Genomic DNA, 13907 nt, shown 5'->3' on the forward strand with positions numbered 1-13907 from the left:
CCTTTTTTGTGTATGAGTGAGAACATTTAAGTTGTACCTGCTAGGTAAATTTCATTTAAACACTACAGAGTTATCAATTATAGTCACCATGGTATACATTAGATCCTCAGACCTTGTTCATCTTACAGTTGAAAGTTTGCACCATTTTACTAACATCTCTGTTTTCCTACTCCCAGCTCACTTTTCTATGAGTTTGACTTTTTTTTTTTTTAAAGATTCCATATATAACTGATACCATATGAGTGACACCTATAGAGTATCTCCAAAAAATGTATACATACTTTGAATGATTATAAAGTTAGTCTTTATTAACATACAGTTCATTTTCAAAATTGAAAGAATGTACAGTAATTAATACTTTTTTTTATCAATGCCTGTTTTCAAACTGATGACTGTTCTGGTCCAGGCACTGCTGTTAATGCGAAGCAGTGGAATTGCAAACATCAGGAATCTTTTCGTTTGGTATTTGTGTGCCCTCAATTCGTTAACTATTGCCAGTTTTGCTCTGTAAACTTTATCTTTTATGTGTCCCCATAAAAAAGTCTAGTGGATAAGCTTTCTTTGTTCAAAGCTTAGTCTGGTTCACCCATTATTTCAAATCAGTTAAACTTGAAAAAGTGAAAATTAAGTGAGTTAGTAGGTGTTAAACTGTATATACATTTTTGGGACACTTTAAATAAATATAAAGGCAGTGTTTGTACTTCAACTGCATTTTCAAACTTCCAGTAGCATCTTAGGGTGAAATTCCTTTGTTCAAAGCTTAGTCTGGCTGAAAAGAATGAAACATCAATTGAGCTACCAGCTGTTAAAGTGTATATTTATGTTTTGGGGACACCTTGTATATCACATTTTCAACACACTTATGTTGTTTCTATACCTTGGATATTGTGAATAATGCTGCAGTGAGCATGGGAGTGCAAATATCTTTTCGAGGTATTGATTTTATTTCCTTTGTGTATATATATACCCAGAAGTGGTATTGCTGGGTCATATGGTAGAGCTATTTTTATTTTCTTGAGAAACCTCCATACTGACTGTACCAGTTGACATTCCCAACAGCAGTGCACGAGGGCTCCCTTTTCTCCATGTCCTCACCAGCGTTTATCCCTTGTATTTTTTGTAACAGCCCTTATAATAGATGTGAGGTGATATATCATTGTAGTTTTGATTTGCATTTCCCTAAAGACTAGTGATGTTTAGCATCTTTTTATATACCTGTTGGCCATTTGTATGTTTTCTTTGGAAAAATGTCTTCAGCTCCTTCGCCCATTTTTGATTGTTATTATTATTGCTATTGAGTTGTATAAGTTCCTTGTATGTTTTATGTATGTATCCCTTATCAGATATGTGGTCTGCAAATATTTTCTCCCCTTCCATAGGCTGCCTTTTCATTTTGTTGACGGTTTCCTTTGCTTAATAGAAGGTTTTTAGTTTGATATAATCCCACTTGTTTACAAAGACTAAAGAAGGCCCCAATCCCTATGGCCTTTACAACCTGTTCAGAAAGACAGAAATACAAACCGACTTGAACAGCATGTTAAAATTCTGTTGCAAATATTAATACAAGCAACATGCACCATACTGAGAGAGTCAGAGTGGAATTCTTGCCTATGTGTTCATTTTCATTTTTCCTTAAAATGATCAATCATTGGTAGATGGCATGTTGACCTACTTTTGTTGTTGTCATTTTCAGGTATAAGAAAAGTACTACCTCCAGCACCAGAAACAAAGAAGGTAGGTGGCCTTTAACTTTGGAAGGACTTGCAGTTTATTGAGTATGTTTATATTCATTCAGGTGATGCTGTATGCCCCACCCCAACCCCCATCATATCAGAAACAGATATGCTCTAGCTTATTTGATTTTGGAGGTGTCAAATAGTATTAATCGTATCAGATACTGTCATTGGGGCCCCTACTATCATCTGGCATTTTGCCTGTAGTTTGACTTCAAGAATTGTATAAGAGGCCCAGCTGGTGTGTCTCAGGGGTTGAGCGTCAACCTATGAACCAGGAGGTCAGGGTTTGATTCCCACCCAGTCAGGGGTTGTGCAGGAGGCAGCCAATCAATGATTCTCTTGCATCATTGATGTTTCTCTCTCCCTCTCCCTTCCTCTTTGAAATTAATAAAAAAAATATTTTTAAAAAGAGAATTGTGTAAGAGGTGTGGGACTTCACAGGAATATTTTAGTTTTAAAACCACAGTCTTATGGCACAGGAGTGACTGTGCAGATTTAGTGACACACCTTTGAAGGGTGGGATATGGTGGGAAGCACAGGTACGCTGGACCCAGACAGGGCCTGATCCAATGTGAATCTGATAGGAGTGACCTTGAGTGGGTTACTTAAAACCTTGTTTCCTCAGTTGTAAATGGGGGATTATGTGTTAAGAATAAATAGGTACTAAGTGTGTGTCTCGCACACAGGAAGACAGATGTAAAATTCCTTTGAGTGGGAGGAGACCAGATAAAAGTCTCCACTCCATGGTGCGTTTCCCCATTGCAGGCCGTTTGAGCAGCAGGCCTCCCTTTTCTGGTTTCTACTCACATATCACTCTTCCTTCTTCCTGGAAAGCTGCCCCTGCCCCTGAGCAGAAGCCTCTTGAAGTTTAAAGATTTTACTCCTGTCCTATATTCTGAAACCCATGAGAGGTCTAGTAGCATCAGATTTATGGGCGGGTTCACCAGATGATATGAGGCGGACTCGAGGGTTCTGCTTTATTCTGTGGTGATGTGTGAATCACTCGGTGTTTGACTGCACACAGATGGAAAACTAAGCTTTCACACGTTCTCTCTTTTTCTTAGCGAAGGCCTCCCCCACCAATTCCACCCGAAGAAGAAGATAACAGTGAAGAAGTAGTTGTAGCTATGTATGATTTCCAAGCGACAGAAGCACATGATCTCAGATTAGAGAGAGGCCAAGAGTATATCATATTAGAAAAGAATGATGTTCATTGGTGGAGAGCAAGAGATAAATATGGGTAAGTGTTCCCTCTCTGTGTGTGACCCATGGTGGGTGGTGGGGGTTAAGTGCTGAGGAGAAGAGGATAATGTGTAACTCCCATGGAAGGAGACTGGTTCCGCTGGCCATAAGAGAAAGTACACATTATTACTTTGCAGTAACGCAGTGTATTCTTATCAGTGATGCAATAAATGTGAATGGATTGACCACTTCTTTCCAGAAATTAGAATACAATTACACTGGTCTCTTTCTCATCCATGATATGTTTAATTGGATTATTTTGATCTTGAGAAAAACTGCATTTTTATGTTTTTACCCCTGAGGGAGAGAGAGAGAGAGAGAGAGAGAGAGAGAGAGAATGAATCTAATGTATGTGACTGTATGTATAAAATACTTGCACAGTCAGGCATGTGCTAGCTCCTCTTAGCAAGAAATAATATCTGGAGACAATAGTTGGGGTGCTGGGATTTTAACTGCTACTGGATTGTCATTGCTTCTAGGTCTTTCTCAGTGTAACAGAGCTACACATACACACTTTGTGTGAATGTATTCTGAGTTCATACTAATAGTTCCAATTCAGAGTGAAAATTGCAAGGTTTTCACTCAATTTTTAAATGTTATACATGTATCTCTTCTTTCTTATGTGGAGAATCTTGGCTTTTACCAAGATTCCACCTATTATGAATTCTTAACCTATAATGTGTATAAGAGTCATATGGGGTAAAAATCAAAGATTTCTTGGCCTCACATAGACCTTCTCAATTCAGATCTCTTGGGGTATGACCCAAGAATTTGCCTCGTTGACAAGCACTCCAGATAATACTGATGTAAAAGGTCAAGGACTACCTTCTATGAAATAATGTTCTACATGAGGTATTGGAGTGGGGGTTATTTTTATCCAACACTTTAACTTTTCTGAAGTATTGGTTTCTTTAAAACTTCCCAAGAAGTTTTGAATTCAAGACCAGCATCATGGAATATTAGGAAGGGCCCTGAACCTAGCCACAAGTTCAGAGACGAGATCAAGTGCTGGCCCTGTTGCTGGCTTTGTGTGGGCATCATTATATGTAAAAATAACGGAGATAACCCTCTTCCTGGTGTGGGACCTTGAGAAAGCCTCTTAATCTTTCTAAGCCTTGGTTTCCCCACCAGAAAGTAGGTACAGAATGCCTGCCTACTTCAGAATCATTGTGAGGATCAAATGAGGAGGGACTTTGTAAAGCATTAAATGCTATCGCTATATTGACTTATCGGGGGTCAGCTAGTCTTTCTTATAAACTTTAGGCAATATTATACTTTAATTATTTTAAGAAGGCAATAATCTTTCTTTTAATAACCTCTTAGTAAGATAATATCAATTTACCTAAAGTATTTTTCTTCTTTCTAGGAGTGAAGGATATATCCCAAGTAATTATGTAACAGGAAAGAAATCAAACAACTTAGATCAATATGAGTAAGTAAATGTTTATTTTGTAAATGTGGAGAACCAGAAGTGTTTTCATTTCCTAATTACGTAAGGAATTGTGGAGGTTAATGGATATCTTTCATTATCTTTAGAAGGTGGCACTAACATATGCTTAACTTAGTTGTCTAGGTTGTAAAAGGTGCTGAGAGAATTCGTTTCTATAATACACTTTACCTGAAGGTACTATGTATAAATGGTTTCATACAAGCAATACAATTGTATTTATTTTAAACAAATCACACGTTAGCTGACTTTGAAATGCAAGATCATTGTTCATTCATTCAAGAAATCAGAATATAGTTTCTCAGAGTGGCCTTTAAAAAACATGTTTGATTATTTTTTTCTAAGTATAATAATATATGATTATTGTTTTAAAACTGTTTGAAAATATTAAAAAGTTAGTAAGAAAAATTACTCATACATAAAATAGAATTGATCTGTCAACATTAGCATATTTTTCTCCAATCTTTTAAAAAATAGAATCATGCTATAGATAACTGTTTTATATTGTGTTTATTCCACTTAATAGAACATTATGAATCTATTTCCTCATGCCATTAAATATTTTTTCAGAAACACTTTTATAACTGCATTATATTTCTTTGTCATAAATTTATCAAATACTTCCTGAGACCTTAGCATGTATCAGGTACTGTGTTAGGCCTAGGGGGTATAGCCAGGCATGTGGCATATGGATGTGCAATAATTTATATAATCATTTTCTTATTTGTGAGGCATTATGTTTGTGTAGGCATCTTTATATGTAAAAATAACTGAGATAACCCTCTTCCTGCTAACTGTCTTAAACCAGATCTCTAAAAATCAATGTACTGGGCTAACGGCTAGTTATGAACTGGCTAACACCCCTAGTGCATGCAGTCCGATTACTTTACAAAGAAAGCAATGGGCATACTACTCATATGCCACTAGCTGTGCATGGCCAGGTTTTAATGAAAGGCTCACATATAACAAACACTCTTTTGTGGTTATACTAAGGAAATGGACTGATGTTTCCATTTACTTCTTTAAAAACACCACCAACAACAATAACAACAATGAAAAGCTGTTTCCTCTGTCTGTGTCACTTCTTATAACATGAGTATACCTTAAAGATCTAGAAAAGGATGAATAGGTTCAAAAGTGACAGTATTTAGTGGTATGATCCCTCAAGGTTGTTTTTAAGTAGGCGATAGAATAAAAATATATAAATAAAAATAGTGTTTCTATTCTTAATATTTTTGGAGCCCGGCTGGTGTGGTTCAGTTGGTTGAACATCATCTCATGCACCAAGAAGTTGCTGGTTCAATTCCTGGTCAGGGCACATGCCTGGGTTGCGGGCTTCATCCTCAGTGGAGGGGTGCAGGAGGCAGCCGATCAATGTTTTCTCTCTCATCAATGTTTCTATCTTTTCCTTTCCCTTTTTCTCTCTCTAAAATCAATAAAACATATTAAAAATATTTTTAGAAAAATATAGTCAAATCCTTAGAATTAGAGAAGATACTAAAAGGGAAAACTTGGACCTGATTTTAAAGTGATCGAGAACTAACAGGTCAAGGACTGTCTTCTATGAAATAATGCTCTACATGGACTGTTGAGGTATTGGAGTGGTGGGTATTTTTATCCAACACATTAACTTTTCTGAAGTAATGCTTTCTTTAAAACATGCCACGAAATTTTGAATTCAAGACTAGCATCATGGAATATTAGGAGGGGCTCTGAACCTACTCACAAGGGCTGGCCCCGTTGCTGGCTAGGTTTGGGACCTTGAGGAGAGGGGTGTACTTGACAGCCAGATAATCCCCTAAAATGTGAGGACTCCCTTATGACTTACGGAATTACAGATAAAGATTTTATGAAGTTTGTGATTCAGTACCATGAGTTTTTGGGTATTGCTTAGTATGGAAATGTTCTCTCCTTTGAGGGCCTCTCCTCCTCCTCTGTGTGACTAAGTGAACTTGTGTAAGGTCTCAGCGTGGGAGTCCCCTCAGCCATGTGCCAGAGGTCAGGGATTCCACATGGCATTGTGCCACGCCTGCCGGATGAAAAGGGGAAACCTGTTCTTAATGTGAGTCAGAGTTCCCCTTCTTCTCCTGCTGTCTTTCCACTCTTAAACGTCCCCAAGGTTAAAATGCCTATTGGCAGCTGTTAAATCAAGAGTTCTGCTGTTTGTTTGGGCGAAGAAGCAGCCCAGGCAACACCCTGTCCACTGGGCTGGACTTAGGGTTTCGGATCTGAGGCTCCTGGGCCTGTCGGGATCCTAGTCAGGGATCCCAGTAACCCAGCTCTGACCTCCACACCCAGGTAACAATTTGGGAAGGAAATGCTCAGAGGAATGGCTGCAGGAAAGAAAGTGGGTTTATAGTGATGGTCAATAAGATGTTCTTAATGGAAAGATGTTAAAGGAAGGTGACAAAAATGAAAGGGCCCTTAAACAAGAAAAAGTCTAGAATAAGGCTTTGAGTTGGTGGCATAGGTGGCAAGGGCCAAATTAAGAACTGGCAAAGATCGGTAGCTGGTTCATTGGTTGTTTTCTATTTTTTTCTTCATTTATACCTGTTTTCTTTTTATGCTTTACCCAACCCACGCTGCCCAAGAAGCTTGGCCGGGATCCTACTCAGTGCTTTCTGCGTAGGATCAAACACCACTATGACATCTTGTTCCTCTGGGGTGTTCTGAAGTGACTAGCTAATCTGCAGACGTCATTCACATTGGAGTTGTGATATCTAAGAATGGAATGGCAAGTTATTTACAAATCCTGGGCTTGCTTTTTAGCTGTATAGTTCCTTCACCAAGGGGAGCTAAATGCCCCCTAACAGAGGCATTTCTGTGACAGGAGTGTGCAAGCTTTACGTGAGCTGGCATCTGCGTGGCAGCACCACACAGGCTCCTTCACATTATACCCCTGTGTGTATAGCTCTTCCTGACAGGACAGGTTCAGCAGAGTCACTATTGCCTCTGTTCAGAGAAAATTCAGATGTCCAGAGGGGCCAACCTTATTTCATAACATTGGAACCTCAGGAAATATGACCTTGGTAGAGGGTTTTCTGCCCACGGAAGGGCATTGAATACAAACAAAAAAAGTCAAGTTTAAAACGAAAGGCCTAAGAAAAACTGAGCTCATGCTCTTTGGCCTCCTTGCTTATGCAGTGGACCCTTGAACAACATAGGTTTGAACTGCGCAGGTCCACTTCTGCATGGATTTTTTTTACACTAAATACTGTTAATGTATTTTCTCTCTCTTATGGTTTTCTGGGTAACATTTTTCTTTTCTCCTGCTTACTTTATTGTATGAATGCAGTATCCTATATAATAAAAGGCTAATATGCAAATTGACCAAATGGTGGAACAACTGGTTGCTATGATGTGCACTGACCACCAGGGGGCAGAAACTCAACACAGGAGCTGGCCCCTGGTGGTCAGTGAGCTCCCACAGGGGGAGCACCGCTCAACCAGAAGCTGGGCTCATGGCTGGCGAGTGCAGCGGCAGTGGCAGGAGCCTCTCCCACCTCCGCAGCAGTGCTAAGGATGTCGGACTGACAGCTTAGGTCTGCTCCCCTGAGGGCTCCTGGACTGTGAGAGGGTGCAGGCCAGGTTGAGGGACCCCCACCCCCAGTGCACGAATTTCATGCACCAGGCCTCTAGTATAATATATACAATACATATGAATTGACTGTTCTGTAGGCTTCTGATCAACAGTGGGCTATTAGTAAAGTTTTGGGGCAGTCAAAAGTTATACTAGAATTTTTGACTTCTGGGATGGGAAGGTGTGTGTGTGTGTCAGCACTCCTAGCCCCTGTTGTTCAAGGGTCAACTGAAATCTCATGGAGAGGTTGGGGTGGGGCAGCAGAGAGAGTGGAGCACCTCTGAGAATGAAGTTGGCAATGGCAGTATCCATCTTTCCTCAGGAAAGATTTCCCAAGGGCTAATGAGTAACAGATCAGCAGGCACTTGGGGCTGTGGCACGGAGTGGTGCAGGACCCTAACCCTAACCCTAACCCTAACCCTAACCTGGCGGGAGGGCAGGCTCCACTGTTTCGTCATGGCGGATTCCTACAGTAGAGCCTCAGTCACCTCCAGGGCCAGAACCAGTGAGTCTGGAGGACCCAGGAAGCCTGCTCTTCTGTTTTGCTCTGTTTCTTTCGACTCTTCCTGAAATTCAATGGGGAAGTCTCCAGAATGACTTGAGATAAAAAATCTATGGACTATTGGTGAGATGGGGGCTTGGGATACGATTTAACCGAATTCAAGACAATAATGTAAAGTGACATTTCCTGCATGTTTGAGTCTGTGGAGGAAAATTTGTTCTTGCTATTATTATAATAAGTGAAGAATTGGAAATGATTTCTATGTTAAATAAGGAAGAATAGCCTAAGTAAATTATGGCACATCCATGATACATAGAACTATATTGTTTTGCAAAGATGTCAGTCAGCAGTTATATGAAAAATTTAGATTATGATATAACAAGTATAGTTTGATCCCACTTTCATAAAAATGTGTGTAGAAAATGTCTGGAAGTATATACATTAAATGTTGCTAGTAGTTGTCTGTATTACTGAGATTATGAGTGATAATCGTGTTCTTATTTATTGTATTTGTAATAAATGAGAAATATTACCTTGCTAAGTCTAAAAAGAATAACAAATAATTTAAGAAACCTGAGGTCTTAGATGTATCTTTTTCTGTTCAGATGGTATTGCAGAAATATGAATAGAAGCAAAGCTGAACTACTCCTCAGGAGTGAAGTAAGTGTTTATACTTGTTTCACGGTGTTGGTTTTAGCACCAGTTAATTTTAATGAATCCGGTCATTTCATGTACCTCTGTTCCTAAAGCCTAAAAAATACTGTAAGTACAGGGTTTTGTTTTCTTAATCATTTAATAGTGAACACTGGTGTATTAGTTTCCTGGGGCTGCTGTAACAAAGTCCCACAAACCGAGTGGCTTCAACAGTAGAAATGTCTTGTTTCACGTTCCAGAGGTGAGAAGTCTGGAATCAAGGTGCCAGCAGGGTTGGCTCCTTCCGAGGGCTCTGAGGGAAGGAGCTGTTTCAGGCCTCTCTGCTTCTCACCCTGTGTGTGCCTGTCTCTGTGTTGCTATTTCTCCTCAATAAGGACTCCAGACACTTGGAGTAAGGCCTGCCCTACATGACCTCATTGTAACCTGATTCCTTCTGTAAGTCCCCAAGTAAGGCCACATACTGAAGTCCTGAGGGTTAGGACTCCAACAAGCTTTTAACAGTAGGTTAAACCCATAACAGTAGGTAATAGCTATAGATGGATAACATTTTCTTTACTCTCTTACTGATTTATTGTTTGCTTTGGTACTAAAATGTGTTTTTCCTTTTTGTTTGAAGTTATTTGTTTTAAAATAATTAATATCGATAGTATGTTACTGGTCCAAAGACTGTGTGCCTGATACTTTGAAAGGCCAAAACTCAAAACTTCAGACTTTGGAGTAAGGAAAGCTTTATTGGTCCAAAGGTGCCAACCGAGAAGATGGGAAACTAACCATCAAATTCATCCTAAGAAAGTAGAGAGTTCAGACTTCTTTTATGTCAAGGGAAGGGGAAATGGGAGGGGCTGTTTTTGTAAAACTCAGGGGCTAGCAGAATTCTTCTAGTGATCAGCATGTCCATATGCAACCAAGCAGAGCTACTAGCCTGAGGCCATGGGAACAGGCAAGCTTGGACAAGATGGAGTCAGAGACCCACATTTCCCTTAGTTAAAGTGCATGATACCTTTTAGAAATTAGGTTTTAATAAAGTATTTAGTTGCCTTTAGACATAAATGTGCTGAAATTCTTACACTTTAAAAAGGATTAACTTGAAAGGATAAAATGTAGTACCGAGAAAACTATAATGGGCTAAGTAAGGTGACCCAAGTCTAACTGTGACTTTTCTAGCCTATTTCTCATCTGTTAGGTGAGGAGTTAGATTAGCAGGTGACCTTTACAGTTCTCTGCATTTTTTATCCAGCTATTCCATTTATGAATGGTTTCCAGTCTTTTAAATTCATGCTTTCTCATCTTATCTCCTGCTTCTCCCCACCAGTCAAGGTTTTGTTGGGCAATTGTTGCTGTAGTTTATGTTGAGAGAGCAATAACAGGTGACTTTGCTTGATTCAAATGACATGTAACCATGTGATTTCCCTGCAGCATTCTTACATGCCTCCCTGGTGACCCCACAATTGGCGGCAACTCTAGAGGAGTGCGTAGCTAGAAGACCTGAGGTTCAAATCCTGGGTCTGCTACTTATTAGCTGTGTGACCTAGAGAAAATTATCCAACCTTTCTGTGCCCATTTCCTTACCTGCGAAGTAAAGCCGGGATAGCAGTAGTACCTACCTCATAGGACTGTTTTGAGGATTAAGTAAATCCACAGATTAGAACATATTAAAATAGAATAAATTTTCAATAAACATATGGTAGCTACTATTCTGTTTACCAATAAAATGTTATATTATTGTCCCTAATTGTTCTTATTAGATTTTATTTAACTCCATTGTCTCTCTTGCTCTTTGGCTTGGAACCTATGAGGATTTATCTTTTAGTCACTTATTGTTGCTTCTGCCTTTTGGTTTTCTCTGCTTAAGTCACTTGTGCCTCCGTCTCTCCTTTTGTAAAGAATGATATTTAACATCGATTTCCAGTGGGATTTGGGATTTTTAAAAACATGTTTGTAAAGAGCACTGAGATATTTACAGAAAAAAAATGCTATTTAGATAGAAGAGGATATTGGGTCAGGATCAAACCTTTAGCAGATATTAAAAATGTATGAAATGAAATGCAATCATTAAGAAATAAATTTTTCAGTAACTGTCCCCCCTCATGTCCAAGTCTTAAAGGAGTCACAGAATCTTGTCTGTTAGTTCTGAAAGGGCCCCGAGAGATGATCTTTTTGAAATTTCTCATCCTGTGTGTATGATTTGTGGATGGGGGGGATTGTGAGCGTACTTTCTTTAATCTCGTGGAAAGTCATATGGAGGAACCCTCCTGGGAAGCTGTGGTTCTCCAAAGCAGATTTTCTAGGTAAAGGCTAATAATCGTTCAAGATTGGCTTCTTGACTCTTCTCCATGGCGTGGATATGTGTTAATGAACTGAAACAATTCTCTTCACTTGTATTTCAGGATAAAGAAGGCGGTTTTATGGTAAGGGATTCCAGTCAACCGGGCATGTACACAGTCTCCCTTTACACAAAGTTTGGAGGGTAAGTAATCCTACTCTCTCTCTCTCTTTTTTAAATTTATAGTTTTGGTATGAAGTTCCTCTATAGTTCATATGGATTCCTAATTTTCAACATTAAAAAGAAAACCTGAACTTAATTTTTAAATTCTGTACTATATTTTATATTGATATTTCAATAATTTGCTTCATAGTTACATATATATATAATATATATACATTATATATATACACACATATAAATTATATATGTATGTATATTACATTATATATATATATATATATATATATATATATATATAAATTTGTTGAGAATGGCTATAGAAATGTTAGCAACGTTAAACAAATAATTACTGAGCACTGTGTTAAGCACTACAGATACCACAGTGAGCAAAGTAGACAGGCCCTGCCCTCCAATAACTTAGTGGGCAAATTTGCTTCAGAAAAGCAAATAGTCAAGATAGTGTACAAATAAGTGCTATGTTAGGAGGGCAATGTTTGTGTGCTGGGGGGCGGATGGGGAAAATGAGGTACCTAGCCCAGGCACCTCTGAGTTAGTTATTGATGTTGTTGGTGACTTTCAAGCTGAGACATGATGGGTGAAGCGGTGAAAATTGGAGGGAGGGCAAAGAATGTTTCAGAATCAGGAAACCGTCTGGGCCCAGAACTGGAGGTTAGGGAGGGATAGGTTGAGTTCCAGGAACTGAGAAGAGTGTATTGCAGCTGGATTGTAGAATGAGGGGGACAGGATGAAGAGAGGAGAGAGAAGCCTGAGAAATAAATGTGGAGGTTAGGTCATGTCAGTGTCAAGGAGTCTGAGCTTTATCTTTTTTTAAAAAAAAATTATATTTTTATTGATTTCAGAAAGGAAAGAAGAGGGAGAGAGAGATAGAAACATCAATGATGAGAAAGAGTCATTGATTGGCCGCCTCCTGCATACTCCCTACTGGGGATGGAGCCTGCAACCTGGGCATGTGCCCTGACAGGGGATCGAACTGTGATTTCCTGGTTCATAGGTCGAAGCTCAACCACCGAGCCACATCGTCTGGGTCTGAGCTTTATCTTAAGAGCAGTAGGAGTTATCTTGAAAGATTATTAGCAAGAGATGACTCCAGAAGCTCTGTGTTCTAGAAAGATGTCTAAAATAGATCTTTGTACATTTTTTACAAGTCTAGTTTATTCACTTTTAGGATGTAAGTCCTCTAAATATTTGCAAGTTTACTTCAGCAGCAGGGACAGACAGCGGTAGCCAGCTAATAGCTATTGTAAGACTTTGAACTGCTGGTAAACAAAATTGGTAAATGCTCTCTGTTATAATCTCTGGCAAGGGACCAAGAATGTTATCTGTGACCACTTTAAAAACTTCTGCCTTGCCCTGACCGATTTGGCTCAGTGGATAGAGCGTCGGCCTGCAGACTCAAGGGTCCCAGGTTTGATTCCGGTCAAGGGCATGTACCTTGGTTGCGGGCACACACCCAGTGGGGAGTGTGCAGGAGGCAGCTGATCAATGTTTCTCTCTCATTGATGTTTCTAACTCTCTGTCCCTCTCCATTCCTCTCTGTAAAAAAGCAATAAAATATATTTAAAAAACAAACAAAAAAAACACACAAAAAAAACACTTCTGCCTTTTAATGTGAAAAGCAAAACTAAGGTGGACATGGGAAGGAATAAAATTTGTGGAGCAAGTAGGAGGGGCCATATGTACGGACCCTGTGGTGACCTGGTAGAACACGTCTTCAGAGTGAAGTTATACTCTTCCACCTCGGTTCTAACACATTTTGATTTTTGTTGCAGAGAAGGCTCATCAGGTTTCAGGCATTATCATATAAAGGAAACAACCACCTCCCCCAAGAAGTATTATCTGGCTGAAAAACACGCGTTTGGTTCCATCCCTGAGATAATTGAATATCATAGGCACAATGCAGCAGGTAGGTGAGCTGCTAGAACCCATTTCAATAGAGGGAGCTGGTCCAATGATCAGGCATTGTGATGAGTTCTTCCCTGAGCAGTTGTATTTTGTAGTTACTTGTAGAATGTGATTGATTGATTTAAAATTACTGCATATTAAGGAAGTGCTATGTACAAAGAAAAATCAGAAATAATATCAAGTCCCATAAAAAGCTCAGTCTGGACCTTAGGGCATGAGCTATTTTTATTGTGTATGGCAAATGTCACATTTCTGGGGTTTATATCCTGGGTACTGACAAAGATTTTTTGCTTGACCAGACTGTAGTCAGACTCCTAGGCCAGTGCTCGCCAACCGTCCGGACCTCATGGACCACTGGTTGGCAGCTGCTGTCCTAG

The 13907-nt window shown here is 39.4% G+C and overlaps 1 protein-coding gene across 3 annotated transcripts in view; it reads left to right on the forward strand.

The window, feature by feature from the left end:
• TEC (tec protein tyrosine kinase) overlaps nucleotides 1–13907 on the forward strand; it is a 118910-nt gene that overhangs the window by 91102 nt on the left and 13901 nt on the right. For all 3 annotated transcript variants that reach the window (XM_070397006.1, XM_070397016.1, XM_070397025.1), the window contains 6 exons: nucleotides 1694–1734; nucleotides 2801–2976; nucleotides 4345–4410; nucleotides 9113–9167; nucleotides 11549–11628; nucleotides 13398–13531. In XM_070397006.1, the coding sequence (XP_070253107.1) occupies nucleotides 1694–1734; nucleotides 2801–2976; nucleotides 4345–4410; nucleotides 9113–9167; nucleotides 11549–11628; nucleotides 13398–13531 (552 nt within the window). The remainder of the gene's footprint in view (nucleotides 1–1693; nucleotides 1735–2800; nucleotides 2977–4344; nucleotides 4411–9112; nucleotides 9168–11548; nucleotides 11629–13397; nucleotides 13532–13907) is intronic.

This window comes from Myotis yumanensis, unplaced genomic scaffold (assembly GCF_028538775.1).
Source record: "Myotis yumanensis isolate MYYU_CA2020_CCGP unplaced genomic scaffold, mMyoYum1.0.hap1 SCAF_1, whole genome shotgun sequence".
Lineage (NCBI taxonomy): Eukaryota > Metazoa > Chordata > Mammalia > Chiroptera > Vespertilionidae > Myotis > Myotis yumanensis.